Here is a 17,611-nt window from a genome sequence, read left to right as displayed (position 1 = left end):
CTCTATGTGGCGAATATTTAAATGCTTTGTTGGTTTCCAAGTTGGGGTTTTTTTCAGATGTATTTTAAAACAAATTCATTAAAATGTTCTCCTGTCTGGTTTTTTGTTTTGTTTGGTTTTTTCCTTCAATGCATCTCTGTATGGAATGGCAAGTAGTGTTTCCAAAAGTCTTTCTCTGGTAGGGAAAGGACATAATGATCTGACACTTAGAAGTTAGCCTGCGCATGCAGTTATTCTTGTTTTGGGGAGGGAAATTGGAATCAATAGAAATTCACTGAAAAATATGTACTGTGATTTTTTTTTCATAGTTTCTGTTTTGGTTGGGTGCTCAAGCGTTGATGTTGATGCTAAAATCTTCTCTAGAGAAAGCTTGATCATGCAAAGCTATGTCAAGCTCTACTATAAATCTTAAACTGTTTTATGATAAAGCAGCAGGAATGGCTTTAATATTTATTTTAACCTACTTCAGTTTACAAATTTGTGACATTCCACAAGCACTCTGTCCATTACAAGGAGAGCAGATCATAAATACTAGTACTGGTAGTGTTTAGCCATGGCATATAGCCTTGTGGACATCAAGGACTACTTTATATTTTGGCTGGCAGACTTCCTGCAAACTGAATATACCTGTTTAAAGACTTGCATCAACATACTGGTTCCAGTCCAGACTGGATTGTACAGAAATTGGTGCAGATGACAGAGAGACTGAGCCTTTCTCCTCCAAATTTGTACCAGAATATCCATTCCAGGGAGTTGTTCTTGATTTGTCCTGTCAGGAACAAGAAATTCGTCTGAATTTGTCTGTTTCTAAGAACACCAGATAGCCCAGTTCTGTAGGGCAGCTTTGAACCTCAGTTGCTATGACTTTGCACCGTTATTTCTTTGTTCATCTACTGTGGCTTGTTAAAATGTCAATAATTATCTGTATGTCTGAGGAGAAACAAAGGAAATAGAAAGTAGATTTTAGTTTCAGTACCTTTAAAACCCAAAAATATGTGAATTTAGGGTGAAGGGATAAAGTTTGCTACCCTGATGTGTACCTGATACAAGAAACATAGTGCTATGGGGTAGTTGAAGAGCCAATTGTGTTCAGCATTTTGGGAGAAAGGAAAAAAAGCAAAACCTGGGAAAGGGTACTGACTTCTAAATAAATTCTCATTTAATTATCTCATTAGATTTCCTGCAACCATTCTTTCTTTTTTTTTTTTTTCGTTTGCTCTAATCCTTTTCCATTATGATTAGAACTTTTTTTTTTTTCATTTGATTTCACACAGTTATTAGCATAACATAATCTGTTGCAGGATTGTCTTGGGGATCATCACAAAGAAGAACATATTAGAGCATCTCGAGCAACTAAAGCAGCACGTCGAACCCTTGGTGATTAGATATATCAGATCTCATAATTAGACACATTAGAAGTCAGGAAGCATGAAACTTGTGAACTGTTCAGGGCTTTTATGGTATCGGCTGAACCACAAAATATTCTTATGCTCAAAATTTGTATTAAACATAAAACAACGTGCAAAATCCTTTTGTAGAAAAGAAGCTGTAAATGTGAACATACTGTTAGTCACAACATTAAAGGAAAGTAAACAATAAACTTTCTGATACTTGTGTTGATGAGATCACATCCATCCAGCTGGTTGATCTCTTGAATTCCCCAGGTGGGAAGGCACGCAGCTAGGAATACTTTTTCCCTGCCTAACGCAAATTAAGATTTTCATATATGCCAATTTCTTTTTCTGATATGGACAGCTTTAAATAGCTGTGAAATAGCAAAGTATCACATCTTTTGAGAAGAAGAGATAAGCATGTTTTAATTGCATCATTAGATCTTCCATGTAATCCCCCTTTATTAACATGAAGTTTTGAAAATATTTTTTAGCAAAGTCCTGTGATTTTATGTGAAGTCTGTGATTCTGCTGCTGCTACCTACAGCAGTGAGTGTAATCCTTTACAAAATGTGCAGTGATACCAGCCACCAAGTGGCCTGCTACTATGTAGTCTGTTGACTTCAGAATCTAGATATGATTTTAACCATTATGTTGTGAACTAACCCCTTAGATAGGTGGTACACTTTGTCTTAATTTAGACATGGGTTGCCAGTTCCATGTCTACTAAACATACCCACCATGTTTAGCTGCTTATGTGCAAAACATGCTAATTATGTTCTCATTTTATGCTAATATTTCACAAGTATTTCATGCGTCCTTTAATAAGACAAATTGAAATGTACTAACCAGAATAACAAGGGCAGCAGCTCATTCATTCTGCTCTTTGCTTCTCTTGTGATATTATCCTTTTGGACAGTCTCGCTCTATTTGATGTTTCACAGTTATAGTTTTAAAAGATCCTGTCATATGAGCACAGTATCTAAATTGGAAAATGAAAATTTCATTATTCCCAGTTGATTTTTTTTTAAGCCATGAACTCCAAAAACTAATTAACTGTTGTTTATTTTACAAAACTTTCATGGCCAGTACAGTGTGCTCCTATGAATACATTCAATCTGAGCCAGTGTGTCAGACTGGAAGGATCCTTCTGGTTTAAAAAAGGAGGGAAGGGGAGTTTGATTTGCTTGATTTGGGGCCATCAAGCAGTACATCACTTGTGATGGCTAGGTTGGAACATGCCTCCCTTATGAAATGGATCACTGTCACTTCTTTTTCATACCTCTCTTTTCTTTGTCCCTCTTTGTTACTTTTTTGTTGGCATATGCTAATGAAAATTTGATTTTTGTAGAAACAAAAAGTTAAATAAAAATTGTAATGGGCTCTACTTGTATGACTTGTATTTCATTAAAATGGACTACAGCTGTCAGAGACCATTTGATACAGTGTCTCAGCATTGCTGTGTTTTATCAAACTCGTGGTTCCTCAACATTTTGATAAATAAAATGTTTCTGTTTAAATAAGAAAATCAGGCTGTTTACTTTTGCTCTATTCCTGTCAACAAAAAGGACTTGGCTACAGATTTGTTCTACTTCATTATTTTCCTGCTTGGATTAATATCAGTCTTCCATTTATCCTTTTCAGGCGCCTCCTTGGCATTATAACAAAAAAAGATATCCTCCGTCATATGGCCCAGACGGCAAACCAAGACCCCGCCTCCATAATGTTCAACTGAAACCCATAGCTGAGGAGAGAGAGGAAACGGAAGAGGAGGTTCATTTGTTGAATAGCACAACACTTTAGTCTGGGGAAAACTTCTAAAATCAGAGATGAGCTGGGTTTTTATGTAACAGTGCTGCTGGCAATCAGGAGTCAGTCTGGGGGAGCATGTGGCAAGGAGGCAGGCTGATGGGAGTGTGGGAAGGGAGAGCTGCTGTCCTGCACTGGATGCGTCCCGAGACATCAGGTCTGCCATGATAGTGCAGTGGGTGAGTCGTGCAAAGCGGTGCCATTCTCCAGCCCAGCCTGGTACTTCAGCATTGAAGAGATGTGTTATTAATCCCTGTTTCTGGAGGGATCATTCTGAATTGAGCCATCTTGTGGAGACTGAAAGGTCTTGCCCTTTTTACCATTTGAAAACTGTTGTGTTAACTCATGAAACGTATTAACTATTACTCGTCACCTTTCTACATTCCAGAAGAGCTTTATTTCTCTCTCTCCTGAGCCGTAACAAAGCCTCTTTAAAATTGGTGTGCCCTTTTGAAGCAGTTGTTTCTCATATTGAGATGTACTGTGAGTTACTGAGGTGTGATCACAAGAAGGGAGGTTTTTCTTGTGCCATTAAATGTGTAAGTTCGTACATCACGAAATGCTTGGGGCAGTGCAGATGCACTGCAACAAAACCAGGTTGAACAGGTAATACTTTACAAGAACCACACAAGACTTCTTTCAACCCGTGTGCTGTCATGATACGAGAAAACTAAAACCAGGTGAAACCAGTATTTTAAAGAAAAATAGTGGTTTTGCTGCAGAAAATATCAATGATGGGACCTGGTCTTATGCAATTTTTGTATTATTGAACACACTATGATATATACCAATGTTGTGCAGTATAAGGAAAAATACTGCTATTCTACTAGTTTAAGAGCTGGAACAATTCTGTATACGTGTATCTGGTAAAAAAATGCATGCTTCAACACTGGAGATCTTTTCCCCCCCTGTAAAATTTGAGAACGGTCATTTTTATTTTTTCTTCTCCAAAAAAGACGTTCCACTGCTGACATGGTAGGAAGAAATGTAACTCATAATTTGCACTAAATGTATATTATTTTTCTTGAAGTTTTACCATTCTTTATTTATATTTGTATGGATTTAAAAAAATCTATTAAATATGAATCAGTTACTATCTCACATAACTAATTACCTTTTTAATGTGATTTTATAGAATAATTCATAATCCTCTGCAAGTAATGGAGGATTAGCAAATGTTTACAACTAGATGAAGGGTTTCAAGAAAATGGCTTCTTTATGATCCAGCTTACATGCAAGATCATTTTCAAATGTAACTTTCACTGCCGTTACCTTGGATTTCCTTTTTTCTTTACTAGCAGATAACTGGAACAGTAATAGTAGGCTTTTATTTAAAAAAAAACAACCTGCAGGGTTTTAAAAGTAATAGGAGAAAGCAACTCTTAGATTGCTTTTGACTCTTCTTTTCTCCCAAGTATATAAAGGTGTAAATTATATGTAGTCACACCTGAGCAGCAGGGCAGAATTGAATCCAGTACTTGAAACTTTGGCAGGACTTCAAAATTCAGCAGCAACACACACACACTCGGAGGTGAACTGACAGACCCCTAACTTCTTCACAGTACATTGTTTTGTTTCCTGTTCATTTTATCAGACCATCACCAGAACTGCATGCAGAGGAAAAATGACAGTATGCTGTAAGCCTAAATTAGGAAGGAAAAAAATTAAATCTGGCTGACAAAAATCATGTTTTGTAATATGAGGTTGGATAAAATTTCTTTCTTTTAACAATTATGCTCACAAGGCTGCAAAAATGGCAGGAATTTAAACACTAAAAGTCTAACATAACCCTAAATATCTCTAAGGCATTCATCACAGTTACCTCAAACATCTTTATTCACTAAGTACTCAGTATGATTTTATCTTAAGTACAATAACACAATGAACCAAAATTCTGGCACTTTTGCTGAGCTGCACAAAAATGACTGTGCTTAAGTAAGTGCTCTGTTGAATTTGAACTTGTTTTCTTAGTAAAAAACTACCATTTACATTTTATCATCTCAGTTCCAGCAGCAACTGGAACCAGTAGAAAGTGAAATGTGCCAGGGGGATCACAGTGATCAGGCCCTGTATTAAAAACAGGTTTGGAAATGAAACAGGGAATTGGGCTACATAAAAATGGGAGCATGGCAACAACCACCTGTACTCTTCCATGTGAAGTCAGTGCTAGTTGTTAAAAATTTCCTCTGTTACATTACATAATCCTGAAGGAGAAGAAGCTTCACAAAGAGCAGGATTAGGCCCATTTACAGAAGGCAGCTCTGGAAGTTGTCTGTCACACTGATTTCTGTTCTTTTTTTTTTTTCCTACAGTGGAGGAATGCAAACTCACTACACATACAAAAATCCCTTTAAGTCGGTTTGAAATCTCCACCCTGTCTGGTGTTATTGTAAAACACTGCTGTGTGTACTGTATTAACTTGCACCTAATTCTAGAGACTGCTGTCTGAATTAAAATACAGTTCACACTCCTGCTGTGTTTCATTTCTGTGTGGATCCTGAGAGCTGCACATAAATTGTGCATCTCTGTTCATTCTTAGCCTGCTAAGCTTTCCCTGGTGACATTTAAAATGTCTTCCGGTAAACATGCAGTAGAGGTTCTGTTAATGAAGTATGTGTGCCTGTGCTGTGCGACAAAAAATTTCTAACGTGAAACTTGCAGCGCCTTACTCAAATTACTAATTAAAAAAAAAGGTGGTGGATGGGAGGGGGAAAGTGTCAGCATTTTTTTATTTTTTAAATCATTCAGATACTGGTTCATGAAGAATGCATTCTTTGTTAATCTGTGACGTTGCCTAGAGCTGTATTTAATATTGATCTTAATGTTTTTATTTATAATAGTGTGGTAGAACTGCATATCATTACAGTAAAAATTCTCATTACTGTGATGATTTAATCAAGCATTAAAAACTTCTGTATGACCATTTATTGTTCTGTCATATTTTCTCATTGTTTTCACAAAAAAGATTTGTGTTGATTTTTGCATTTCTTTCCCCTGAGAGAAAATTAACAGCTAGGAATTTTGCATCCAAAACTAGTTAGAAGATTTGACAAAAAGAATGAAGTTTAGGAGATGCAGTATTTGCATTGCCTAGCATTTGGCTAAAAGTCAGTAGCCCAATCAACCCCATCAAAGCACTCTGCCTTAGGTGGGGTATTTTTCCAAAATAAACATTAAAGATTTGTTTTAATTACAGAATAAAACCAAAATGTTTTTGATTTAAAATGGTTGAAAGTGGATGATCCTTTTATTGTCTGAAAACCATCTGTTGATGATGTACACGTCATAGAATGGCCAGGGTTAGACAGGAGCTTAAAGATCACCTCATTCCAACCCTCCTGTCATGGGCAGACAACTTCCATGAGACAGGTTGCTCAGAGCCTCATCCATTGAACACTTGGGAGGGAGGGGCAGGTACCATCCCTCTGGGCTACCCATTTCAGTATTTCACCACTCTCACAATAAAAAATGCATTCACCCTATCATTAGTCCTTGTCCTAGTGTAGCAGGCCCTGCTAAAAAGTCTGTCCCAGTTTATTGATACACAGCACATCAGTTATGTTGCAGCTGCTGTAACAGATTTCCTTCTCCATGAGGGGTTAGTTAATACATAAATATGGATGTCCAGTCTCAGGTCCTCATTTTTGCAGATCTAAGTTCATATTTAAGTAACAGTTAAAAAGTTGAATTTTTAAGGTCCCCTCCAACTCAAACCTTTTCATGATTCTACTGTTTTAGTACTTCTGTAATTTACAGGACCTTGATATTAAGGTCTCCTGTACTTGAAACAAAAAGGAGAATGAGATGGAAAGTACCTGCTTTTTATGTATAAAAAACCCTCTAGGCCAATAAATGAGTGCCTGTAAGTCTGTGCTTGAATAATTGGGACATTAATATGCTCAGTGAAAGGGGCAAAGTTGCCAAATTTACACTAGTAGTTGTGGCATGTGCATTTGAAACTCACAATACTTTTACAGCACTCTAACCTACACTGTACCTCCACTGCTCCCTTCTACCATAAGGTAATATATAACTGACAATCCTTTGCTTAACAGAGTAGGGAATGACTTATATTTTAGCTTCTGCTACTGGCCTATAATCTTGATCAGTAGTAATTAGTATTGCTGTCATTAGTACAGATGTGAATTGCTGCAACGGAAGTCAAGTCACTGGATGGTGGCAGCGCTGTTGAGTAAGAGCAAATGTTATTTTCCATTGTTTCTGGACAGTTACTTTATTCAATTGTCAGAGAATAAACCTCTAAGTGCAGTAACAAGAACAGAGAACTTGGAACTAAGGATCTTGAAAGCAATTAATCTGCACCTTGTAAAAATCACTTGGCTTTAATTTTTAAATATTTAAAACTGGAGATGGCTTATTAGCAAGGTAGCAACTGCAGTAGAAGGTCAGTTAGCATTTCCTTCATCCCGTCAGTTTCCTCCCACTTGAACCAGCTCCAGCAATACAGGAGCAGGCACAGTGCTTTGCCACAGAAGGGAATGCTGCAGTAAGGGAGTGCTTTACCTGAGGGGTAGGACACAACTGTAGAAACGGAGCAGGGCAGAACCATCACCTGGAGCAGGGACGTGGGGATCGGTTCGCATATGGCACAAGGGGGTGGTGACCGAGCCCCAGCGGCCCCGCCGTGCCCACAGGCGCTCCGAGCAGTGCTGGGCGGCAGCCCGCGCTCCCGGAGCTGCCCTGGAGCAGCAGCCCCGGAGCAGTTTGGCTCCCGGGGCGGGCAGGGCAGCGCCGGGCGAGCGTGCCAGTCCCACAGCCCCGCCCGTGGGCAGCTCAGCCCCGCAGCTCCTCAGCCCCGCTCCCCGTCCCGGGCCCGCCGTGCGCAGCCAGCAGCGGGAAGCAGCGCGTTCTTAGAAAACCTTTACTGACCGAGGGAACACCGCCACCGCGTACAAAAAGACCCACAGACACACAGACAAGCCCGGCCCCGGGCGCCAGGGCCGCCCCCCATCTGCAGCCCCCGTGCCCGGCTCAGGACGCCAGCTGATCCAGGTCCTCCTCCCGCCGGTTGCCCAGGTGCTGCTCGATGATTTCGGCAAAGAGGTTCCTCTTCAGCAGGGTGTAAGCCAGGGGCAGCAGCTGGCCCACCGTCTTGTGGAAGTACTGCAGGGGAGAAGTGAAAACAAGATCTGCCCTCGGCCTCAGTGGCTTGGGTAATTCTGGGAGCAGCCGCACCTCCTGGCTCTGCCCCATTCACACTGCGCCCTTCAACCCCTCCCAAAATGCCTGAGCACATCCTCATGCTACACCTGCGACAGCCACAGCAAGGATAGCCAGGGTGCCCGAGCTGCCGCAGTGAGAGAGAAACCGAGTGTTAGCAGTGCAAGAGATGATGATCCCACTCACTACGGCATCCCGAACTGGAGCCTGCAGTGAAGTCCCCTATACTGTCACAGTCCCACATCTCATCCCACCCCACAGTTTGAGCATATTACAGTGGTACTTACACTAACCATTTAAGAACTTCAAGTATAAACACCACTTATTATGTATTAATGCATATTATTAATGCATATTCAGCATTTGCAATCATTATTGTACATGTAAGTCCACTGTACCTCTCAAACAAAGGGGATGATTCAAGTTCTTTTCTATGTCTTGGGCTACAGATAAATGTCAGTGTTTCTCTGGCTCCATAAGCAAATGGCCAGAAAGCTCTGGTCAGACCTGGAAAACAGCTCCAAGTAGGAGCTCCAAGAAAGGCAGGGACCTAACTGAGCAAGACTTATGTATGAAGCCACTGTTTCTTCTGCTTACTAAACTAGAAGATGAAGGTTTCTAACTCTAGAAAGCATCTGCAAAGTTACAGGCATTCCAGGCTGCAGTGTAAAACAGACAAGACACATGACAGTACTGTAAACACAATTTTTCACAGCAGGACTTTGTTAGGCTCATGTGCTGAGAAGTGCAAAGCTTGGAAGATGAGGATTTGCCTCCACCTACTCAGAAAAATGGGAGGAACTGTCTCCTTCACTGCCCTTCCTGTTGTAGAAAAGATTTAAGCAGCTGAAGCAGCCTAGTCTGTGAAAGAAGGTATCTAAGGAGCAGGATATTGAAGAAAAATACCATACATTGCATAAAACTTAAGAGAGCAGGGCATGAAGCCTAAGAAACACATTAGTAATTTAACAGTGTATGGCAAGAGCAGCAGTTTTCATACATTTCAATAGCTAAGTATTTTAACCAGTAAATCAGCACAGCTCTTTTGGGCCTACATTTAGTACTGAAAAATTTATCTTTCCCATGATACTCTGGAGCAGCACCAATACTAGCTTTGCTAGAAGAAGCTGTTTTGCAGGGGTGTTTCTATCATGATCCATTCATATTAGGTTGATATTGAAACTTCATGCGCTATTTTCTAGCCATTGACTAATTAGCTAATACAGAACAAAAAACATTAAGTATAATTTTTATGTGCAATAAGTGCTATTAATTCAATCCCCTTACTGACAATGTTCACTGTTAGAAGAGAACTAGGGAGGAGACTCCAGGTGGGAGGTGTCCTATGCAGTACAGCCAGGCAGCTCACCTGGGTTCACATTCTTCCAAGCTGGGGTTACTACAAGGCTTTTCCTTGATCAGGTTGAATATGGGTGCCTATACAAGTAGCTGGGGACAGGGGACTCCAGTTGTTCAGTGTATTTGGATCAGGCACTTCACACTCCGCTTCTGGATTGCAAGTCTGGGCTTTCATACACAATTCTAAATTCAACATGGACTTTTTAACAGTCCTCATGAATTAAGAATATTCTCATAGACCTCCACGATTTCTAGGGATAGTTAATCTACAGTAGAATAACTTCTAGTCCATGTACAAAACTATGCATTAATTTTGTGAAGTTTGACTGTAGTAGTACTCACATGTGATCCATAGCAAAATAGGTCCATGCCCAGCTCATACCCCATTCCATAATCACATTCATCATTAGCAAACTGAACAAAGGTCAGCATTTCTTGAATGGGTGCAAAGGCCTTCACTCTCTCCTCATCAGTCGGAGCATCAACAATGGCCTTGCAAATTTTTTTAAGATTAGCTGCAAAAAACCGAAAGCAGATATTTAGATGTTTAAATAAAGAAATTTAACATTGCATGGAAGTATTCTGTGGCAAAACTAAACCCATGTGTCACGCTTACACATAAGGTAAGTGAGCACCCCCTGAACAGCTGGTGAAGCTTCCCCCTTTCCTGGGAAGCTCATTCTTGCCCCATGCCCACCCCTCTCAGTTCCTCACAAAGGGAGACAAACACTTGTGTGATGAAATTTCATCAAGGACTCATTCTGGTTAAAATGACACTGGAAGAAGAAGATGGATAAGAAATACACACCCCTGAATGTAGATCAACTTTTTGATCCACTTCCTGCATGGCTTTGATAATTCAAAAGAAAGATCATCTAACTAGTACTTCAGGCATTCTTTTCTCAGATTTAGCATGTTTCATTGAGTCTCACCTGGTTCTTTTAAAGACAATACTTTGAGGTCAAGTGTGATGGTTAGGACTTCTATGTTTTACTCCCATCAGTCAAATTTTTAAGTAGAAAAAAGAATGCAGTTTGTTTTTTACTGAGGGTTATTTCAAAAAAGCAGTGGGATACAGTAAATGAGATGTTTACCATTTGTTTCAGGAAGTTCTCTGTATCCAACATCATTTTTGTCTACAGGAACAACTAGACCTGCTCCATGAAATGCTTTGGTCACCACCTGAATAAAGAAACAGAAAATGGAACATAGCACCATGAGACAGTACTGTGACCTAAAAATAACTCACCTCATTAAACACGAACATCTGACTGCTGGTGGGCAAACCTAACATGGTGTCCGGGCTTCACAACATCAACTTAGTTTCAAATTATACTGCAGTTAATTTCAAGTATTGAAGTTTGGAATAACTGGAAATGCCATTTCAGTGAAATTCCGAGTCCTAGGAACCCTCGTAGTCACTTGTGTTGCACTATACTGCATTTGTTTAATCCCCTACCATAATTATTTTTAATAGGTATGCAAAAAAACCTGTTATTATCATCAATATCATCCTTAATGGTCCTGTTTTTAACAGATTCAACCCAACTATTTGGAACAATCTTCAATTTAAAGCAGTTTTCTCCATGGCCTCTATTCATTCCAGTTTTTAGAGTAGTGTGCTTACTGAGGTTTTTTTGTGGTGGTTTGTTCTTGTTTAATTTTTAACTGAATGCCAAGCTATGATTTACAAGACTAAAGTGTTTTTATTAAATCCTATTATTTGGAGCACACTTGCAGTAATCTTCCCTCTTCTGAAGTCTTATAGAGAGCTGATTACCTTGGGAAATTCCTAATGTAGCATCCTTACTGACTAGAAGGATGGAAAAACACAAACAGGAAGTAAATGAGAAAAATTTAACAGAACTTAGTTCTCTCCAGTAGATGAGGAAAGTCATACTTTCTTATCTCTCTGTTTCATCTTCAGGGTTTTTTGTTCCAGAGAATAACCCAGTTCTTTTGCTGTTCTTGTTAGCTTTTCATCTATGTCTTTCAAAACAGCATTTTTCTTTTTATCAGTCACTTCCTTAAGTTTTTTTGACAAAAATAATCTGCAAACAGATGAAACATGTCAAGAAAACAAAAAAAAAAAAATTAATACCCTTTTAAACGTTAAACCTCTAGATCTTAACAAAGATCAGCAATGCTGTGTTTATTTATACAGACTTGAAAATGCAAGCCTCTTAAGAAGAGGCAAGAAAATAGTTTGGCACATCTAGTACTTGGGCTTTTCTTATCTGTACCTGCATTACAACCTAGCTTATGCAATCTGCAGCTGCTGAAGGTTCACCCAGCCTCAGTAACTGTTCATCTTTCTATCTTAAGAATTAAGTTTGCTGTTTCTGTGCCATATACACCATTTCTCATCCAAGTCATGCACACAAATACATATTTATGAGCTTCTCCATGGTACTTTCAAAACAAATGTCCTCGTTTAACTCTGCAGTGCACAAGGGTTCTTTTGCAGAAACCATTCTTCAGTCTGCTTTCACTGACTGACACGTGTCTGTCCTTAGAAAGCTCTCCATTTTTAACCAGCAGGGATGAGGTCAGTTGTTTACCTTCCTGACACAGGAACATGTAAAGTTCCATGAATCAGACTGAACTACATATCCACATCAGTTTTATCCGGCCACAGGGCAGAAATGATACTTCTGGTAGATATTAATTATATACAAAAATAATGTATTTTTATGTAGAAAAGAACAAGAGCCAGATGCTATTAATCTACTATGATAGTCAGATTTCCTTCACCACTGTTTGAGATGCCCTTTCTCTACTAACAAAATTATTTTAACATATCCAGTGAATATTTTTTCCAATTGAGAGGCTCTCACAGCCAATATATTTAAGGAATGATATAATTAACACTTATTTTAGTTCTGAAAGGAAAACACTGTTAAAAAGTCTACAAAGGCTTTAGAGAGAATCTTAAAAATTGCCAACTGGGGCAGAAAATAAGTGAGGGTTTCTTAAGAAAGACATATAATAAGTTAGTTTCATTATTCCACATCCCACCTCCTAATTAACAATTTCTGTCTATTCTGTTCTTTGTAAATAAAAGTTAATATGAACCTTACTTGACTGCAGCAAAGACATTATCACCAACTTGTGAAATCACACAACCCTTCTTTGCTTCATTTGCACCAACCCACACTGGCAGCTCATCTGGCACATCCCTATTGATGAAAAAGTACAAACAAAATCGTCAAGCTGTGTCCATTTCTCCTTTTTCAAAGTAAAACTAAATTTGCCTCCTCACTATGCCGCTGTCTCCTTCAGAACCCCACCAAGAAATGCCCTTAGATCTAAAGCCCTAAAATCTTAGAGCAAGCCTTGAAAAGAGCTTGCATCCATATATGCAGAGGGAATACACATTTCCTTTTGGTAACTTGATTTTCTTCTCAGCATCATGGCAAAAGTTAAAGATTAATGAGTGAAGGTGCTCTGGATGGCTGGAGGAGGTAGATTAATAAATATGTAAATCTAGTCTTCAACTCCTGTTACTGCAAACTTTTTTAATAAAAAGATAAAGTTATGTGTTAATGTCCCACTACAAAAAAGAAAGATTCTTGCTTGGTGATAGCACATAAGTTATGTTTCATGGAAAAAGAGGACAAAAGCTATGCATAGTTGTAGTGTAACAAGAGCACAAAAGATATAAAAATACCTGAAATATCCCATGTGATACTGTGTTCTGCTATCCCCAACAAGTATAGTCTGAAACTCTGGGGGATCATAGAAGAATCTCCAATGAAGATTGAAGTTCACATCTGTTGATTTTGCTTTTTTGTGTTTTCCAGCGAGAATATCATATGGTCCAACCAGCTTAAGTCCAACACTTGACACAAGCGCATCTGAAAAGCAAACCATGAATCAGGTGCACGTCTAGACCAGGAAGTTCTGTGTTGCTCAGGTATCAAGTTTCCATAAACTCAGTCAAACACTATTCACTAGACAAGGAAAGCTAAGAATTGTTTTGTCCAGACTGTTTTCATTGAAGAGTTATTATATTTTAACAAAAAGTAGCCATCCAGCCCCAGTCCAGTCAGGATAGAGATCGGTGATGACGGTGTCCCTCAGGGCTCTGTGCTGGGACCAGTATTGTTTAAGATTCATCTTTATCAATTACACAAGACTGGATCAGCAAATCTCAGCAAATTTGCAGATGACACCAAGCTGAGGGGTGCAGATGACACTCCTGAAGGATGGGATGCCATCCCGAGGGACCTGGACAAGCTCAAGAATTGGGTCCATTGGAATCTCTTCAGGTTCAACAAGACCAAGTGGTCTTGGAAAGGTCTGCACCTGTATCAACACAGGTCACCTGTGTTGATACCAGGGGTTGGGGCAACCCCTGGTATCAACACAGGCTGGGGATGAACAGATGGAGAGCAGCCCTGCCCAGAAGCACATGGGGGTGCTGGGGGGGTGAGAGGCTGGACATGACCCAGCCATGTGCACTCCCAGCCCAGAAAGCCAAACGTGTCCTGGGCTGCATCCAAAGCAGGGTGGCCAGCAGGGCAAGGGAGGGGACTCTGCCCCTCTGCTCTGCTCAGACCCCACATGCAGTGCTGCACCCAGCTCCACAGCTGTCAGCACAGCAAGGTCATGGACCAGTTGGAGTGGGTCCGGAACAGAGTCATGAAGATGATCAGAGACCTAGAGCACCTCTCCTATAGACAGCTGAGAGGGCTTTGGTTGTTCAGTCTGGAGAACAAAAGGCTCCAGGGACTTTACTGCAGCCTTTCAGTACTTTAGGTATTGAAGGTAAGGACAAACATTTTAGCAGGGCCCATAGCAAGAGGACAAGGGGTAATGGTTCTTAACTAAAACACGGCAGATTCAGACTAAATACAAGAAAAAAAAAAGCGTTATGATGCAGGTGGTGAAACACTGAAACAGGGTGCCCAGAGACACAGTGGATGACCTAGAAACATTTAAGGTTGGGCTGGACCCAGCTCTGAGCAATGTGGCTCTGCTGAAGATGTCCCTGCTCAGTGCAGGGGGTTTGACTAGATCACCTTTAAAGGTCCCTTCCAACTCAAACCACTCTGACTCTGAAAGACATGGTCATTTCTAGAGCACACAGGGATGCCACATTCTGTTATATAATAAACCTGAAGAGGCTGAAATCCAGATTTAGTAGTGCTTACACTGAGTTAAAGTCTTGTCAACCTCTCATCCCACCAGCAAGGAGGCTGCGGGTGCAGAAGAAGCTGAGAGGGGACGCAGCAGGGACAGCTGATCCCAACTGACCAAAGGGATATTCCACAGCATTTGGCATCATGCTCAGCATGACAAAGACCTGCCTTCTTGGAGATGGCTGAACACCTGCCTGCCTGAACACGGGAGGTAGTGAATTAATTATTTGTTTTGCTTTGCCTGTGGCTTTTGCTTTTCCTATTAAACTGTCTTCAGCCCAACCCACATGTTTTCTCACTTTCACCCTTTCAATTCCCTCTCACCAAGGGGGACTGAGCAAGTGGTGCTTAGTTGTTGACTGGGATTAAACCATGATACAGGAGGAAACTTGAGTTCCATACAAAATATTTTAAATGCACCTGGGAGAAAGGCAGACTTAGACCACATTTAGTTCCTTTGCATTGCACAACTTCAGTAGTTACGTTTTAGAAAGCCTGATGTGTACATCTTGGTGATTATAGCTGGTGTTCTAGTTTACACTCATGTAAATATCCTCCACCTCAAGTTAAAAGCTGAAGCTTCATTAAAATGCATCTGACCAACTCCAGTTTGCCTGCTTTCAGGCTGCTTTTGGGAGTGAAAGTTAGAAGAGGCAAAATTTAAAACCTCACCACTTGGTTTCTCAGGATCTAGCTCCTCACAAAACTTCCAGAACTGGTAGAAGTCCTCAGGCAGTCTAAGCTGATAGCATGTTTCTGCTTCTTGGCAAAGACTATCAGGAATATCTGCCTGGTTTGATCTTCTCTTCTTGACAGCTCCATTTTTTTCACTCTACAGATTAAAAAAAAAAAACAACAAACAAACAAACAAAAAAAAAAACCAAAAAAACAACCCAAAATGAAATTAATTTAGTTGCTTTCTCTCAGCTCTACCAAAGGAGTCTACAAAGCTTTTATATTAAGGGACAAGGATTAGATCCATTAGGATATGTTTGTTAGTTACAGCAGTATATATACAGACTAAAACATCTGTTTTGGACAGAACCCATTAAAAGTGCAGGCTGACAAACATACTAAACATGTCTGCAGTAGCAAACTGCTACTTTGATATTAATGGGTCAATATAATCAACAGAAGCACTTCTGTTAGTTAATTAAGCAAAGGAGCAAGCAATCCTAAAGTTTAATCTAATTCTACATTGCTCTAAAATGACCATTTCCAATCACACTGCAGACAGCATACAATATGTTTATGTGTTTTACAGAGAGTTGAAAATAGGAATACTATTTTGTCAAATTAAATAATGCAGCAAAAATCCACTGATCTCTACTGTTTTAACTACTGTGCTATTCAACATCACGACTACTGCAGTTTTCAGTGCAGCATTTTAGAGGCAGCTTAGAGGTGAAGTTGCTTTCAAAAATGATGCGTGAGCTGAAATTATCGGAAATTATCCATACGGGCAGACGCTGCTGGGGCAGTAGCCTCAACCACCCATTCCCACTTAAGTCTCCATTAATCGGTAGGAATCACTACTCCCCCCATTTGAAAGAATATAAAAATAAAACAAACAAACAACAAGGTTTCTTTCTTGTTGCTAAGAGAGCATCTCTGAAGCAGGGCCCCTGCCAGGTAAGCCGGGTCGCGGCGCGTGTCGCCGTCCGCAGCGCGGTGCCGCCGGGATGATGCGGCGGCCGCTGGGCCCAGCGCACCCCGAGCGCGGCGGTCCCCGCGGGACCCCCGGGCGGAGCAGCGGCTGCCGCGCAGGAGAACGCGGGGCCCTGAGACTGTCCCCAAAGCCACCGAGCAAAACAGGAATGAGGGGCAGGGAGACAGAGGGCCGACAGACACCACAAGGCACCCGCGGGGTGCAGGCCCGCGGCCCTCCGAGGCGGATGCCCGGGTGCCCGGCCGCGTCCCCGCCGCCCCCCGCCCCACCTGCTCTCCGGCCGGTCCCGCCGCGCCGCGCGGCCTCCGCTTCCCGCCACCTGCCATGCGCTCCCGCCGCCCGCATCCCGCGCGCCCGCCGCGCCTGCGCAGCCCCGGCCCCGCGCGGCCGCCGCGAGGGGCTGTGAGGGGCCGGCGGCGTGAGGGGCTCTGAGGGGCGGGGGCCGCCGGCAGCCCCGGCTGTGGAACCGCCGCCACAGCGGCGACCAGGGGGCAGCGACGGGGCACGACAAGGGACGCAGTTCACCCCGGGTGGCGAATACGGCTGGTGCTGGAGACGAGTCGGGAGCTCACCGCCATGTTCCCTCAGCGGTAGAGACACCGCATAGATACGCTTTGGTGGCTGATTTATTTAAATCCTACTTACATATACGTGCAAATTCCTGTAATATGAGTTAGCGTGGTGTATTGGGATCAGACAGAGGAAGAGATGACCTGAAATGTAATCATCTCCTTCAGAGCTAAAGGCATAGGAGAGAGGAAGCAATACAGATTTTCAGTACAAATTAAAAAAAAAAAAAAAAAGCCCCAATCCCCTAATCTTCTGCTTTAGCAATTGACAGCTGCCAGGAGTATGAAAACAGCATCACAGCTTCTGTTCAGTGAAAGAACCGAGGCAGCCGTGTGTAGCATGCCACAAGTGGGACACGTTCCTCAGTTTAGAGCAGCCCATAATCACATTATGCAACATCCGCTTACACTGCTCAAGTGCTTTGCATAGGAGAGGGCCTGGAAAACCAGCGGCACAGGGGGCGGGAGTGGGAAGCTGGTTATATATAA

The 17,611-nt window shown here is 41.4% G+C and overlaps 2 protein-coding genes across 9 annotated transcripts in view; one reads left to right on the top strand and one right to left on the bottom strand.

Annotated features, from left to right (window-relative positions):
* Positions 1 to 6,115, top strand: part of CLCN3 (chloride voltage-gated channel 3) — a 58,636-nt gene extending 52,521 nt beyond the window's left edge. For 3 of the 7 annotated variants that reach the window (XM_084203754.1, XM_084203751.1, XM_084203752.1), the window contains 2 exons: positions 1,302 to 1,377; positions 3,036 to 6,115. In XM_084203754.1, the coding sequence (XP_084059880.1) occupies positions 1,302 to 1,377; positions 3,036 to 3,194 (235 nt within the window). In that variant the 3' untranslated portion in view covers positions 3,195 to 6,115. Of the gene's footprint in view, positions 1 to 1,301; positions 1,378 to 3,035 lie in introns of those variants that run through there. The other 4 variants (XM_084203753.1, XM_084203755.1, XR_014616091.1 and 1 more) reach the window with 3 other exon arrangements.
* Positions 6,116 to 7,542: 1,427 nt separating this feature from the next.
* HPF1 (histone PARylation factor 1) lies at positions 7,543 to 16,909 on the bottom strand. 2 transcript variants are annotated; one of them, XM_084204785.1, is made up of 9 exons: positions 16,823 to 16,909; positions 15,557 to 15,716; positions 13,411 to 13,597; positions 12,821 to 12,919; positions 11,641 to 11,791; positions 10,835 to 10,922; positions 10,083 to 10,255; positions 9,165 to 9,242; positions 8,199 to 8,324 (listed from the first exon to the last, which is right to left on the bottom strand). In XM_084204785.1, exons 1-8 carry the CDS (start codon positions 16,877 to 16,879, stop codon positions 9,192 to 9,194), a joined length of 966 nt encoding a protein of 321 aa, XP_084060911.1. In that variant the 5' UTR covers positions 16,880 to 16,909; the 3' UTR covers positions 8,199 to 8,324; positions 9,165 to 9,191. The 2 variants fall into 2 exon arrangements, with proteins under 2 accessions (XP_084060910.1, XP_084060911.1); XM_084204784.1 differs by lacking the exon at positions 9,165 to 9,242 and having other exon boundaries at positions 7,543 to 8,324.
* Between the last annotated feature and the right edge of the window lie 702 nt (positions 16,910 to 17,611).

This window comes from Fringilla coelebs, assembly GCF_963513975.1.
Source record: "Fringilla coelebs genome assembly, chromosome: 4".
In the NCBI taxonomy this organism is placed as follows: Eukaryota; Metazoa; Chordata; class Aves; order Passeriformes; family Fringillidae; genus Fringilla; species Fringilla coelebs.
This window is presented reverse-complemented; position numbering and strand designations above follow the sequence as displayed.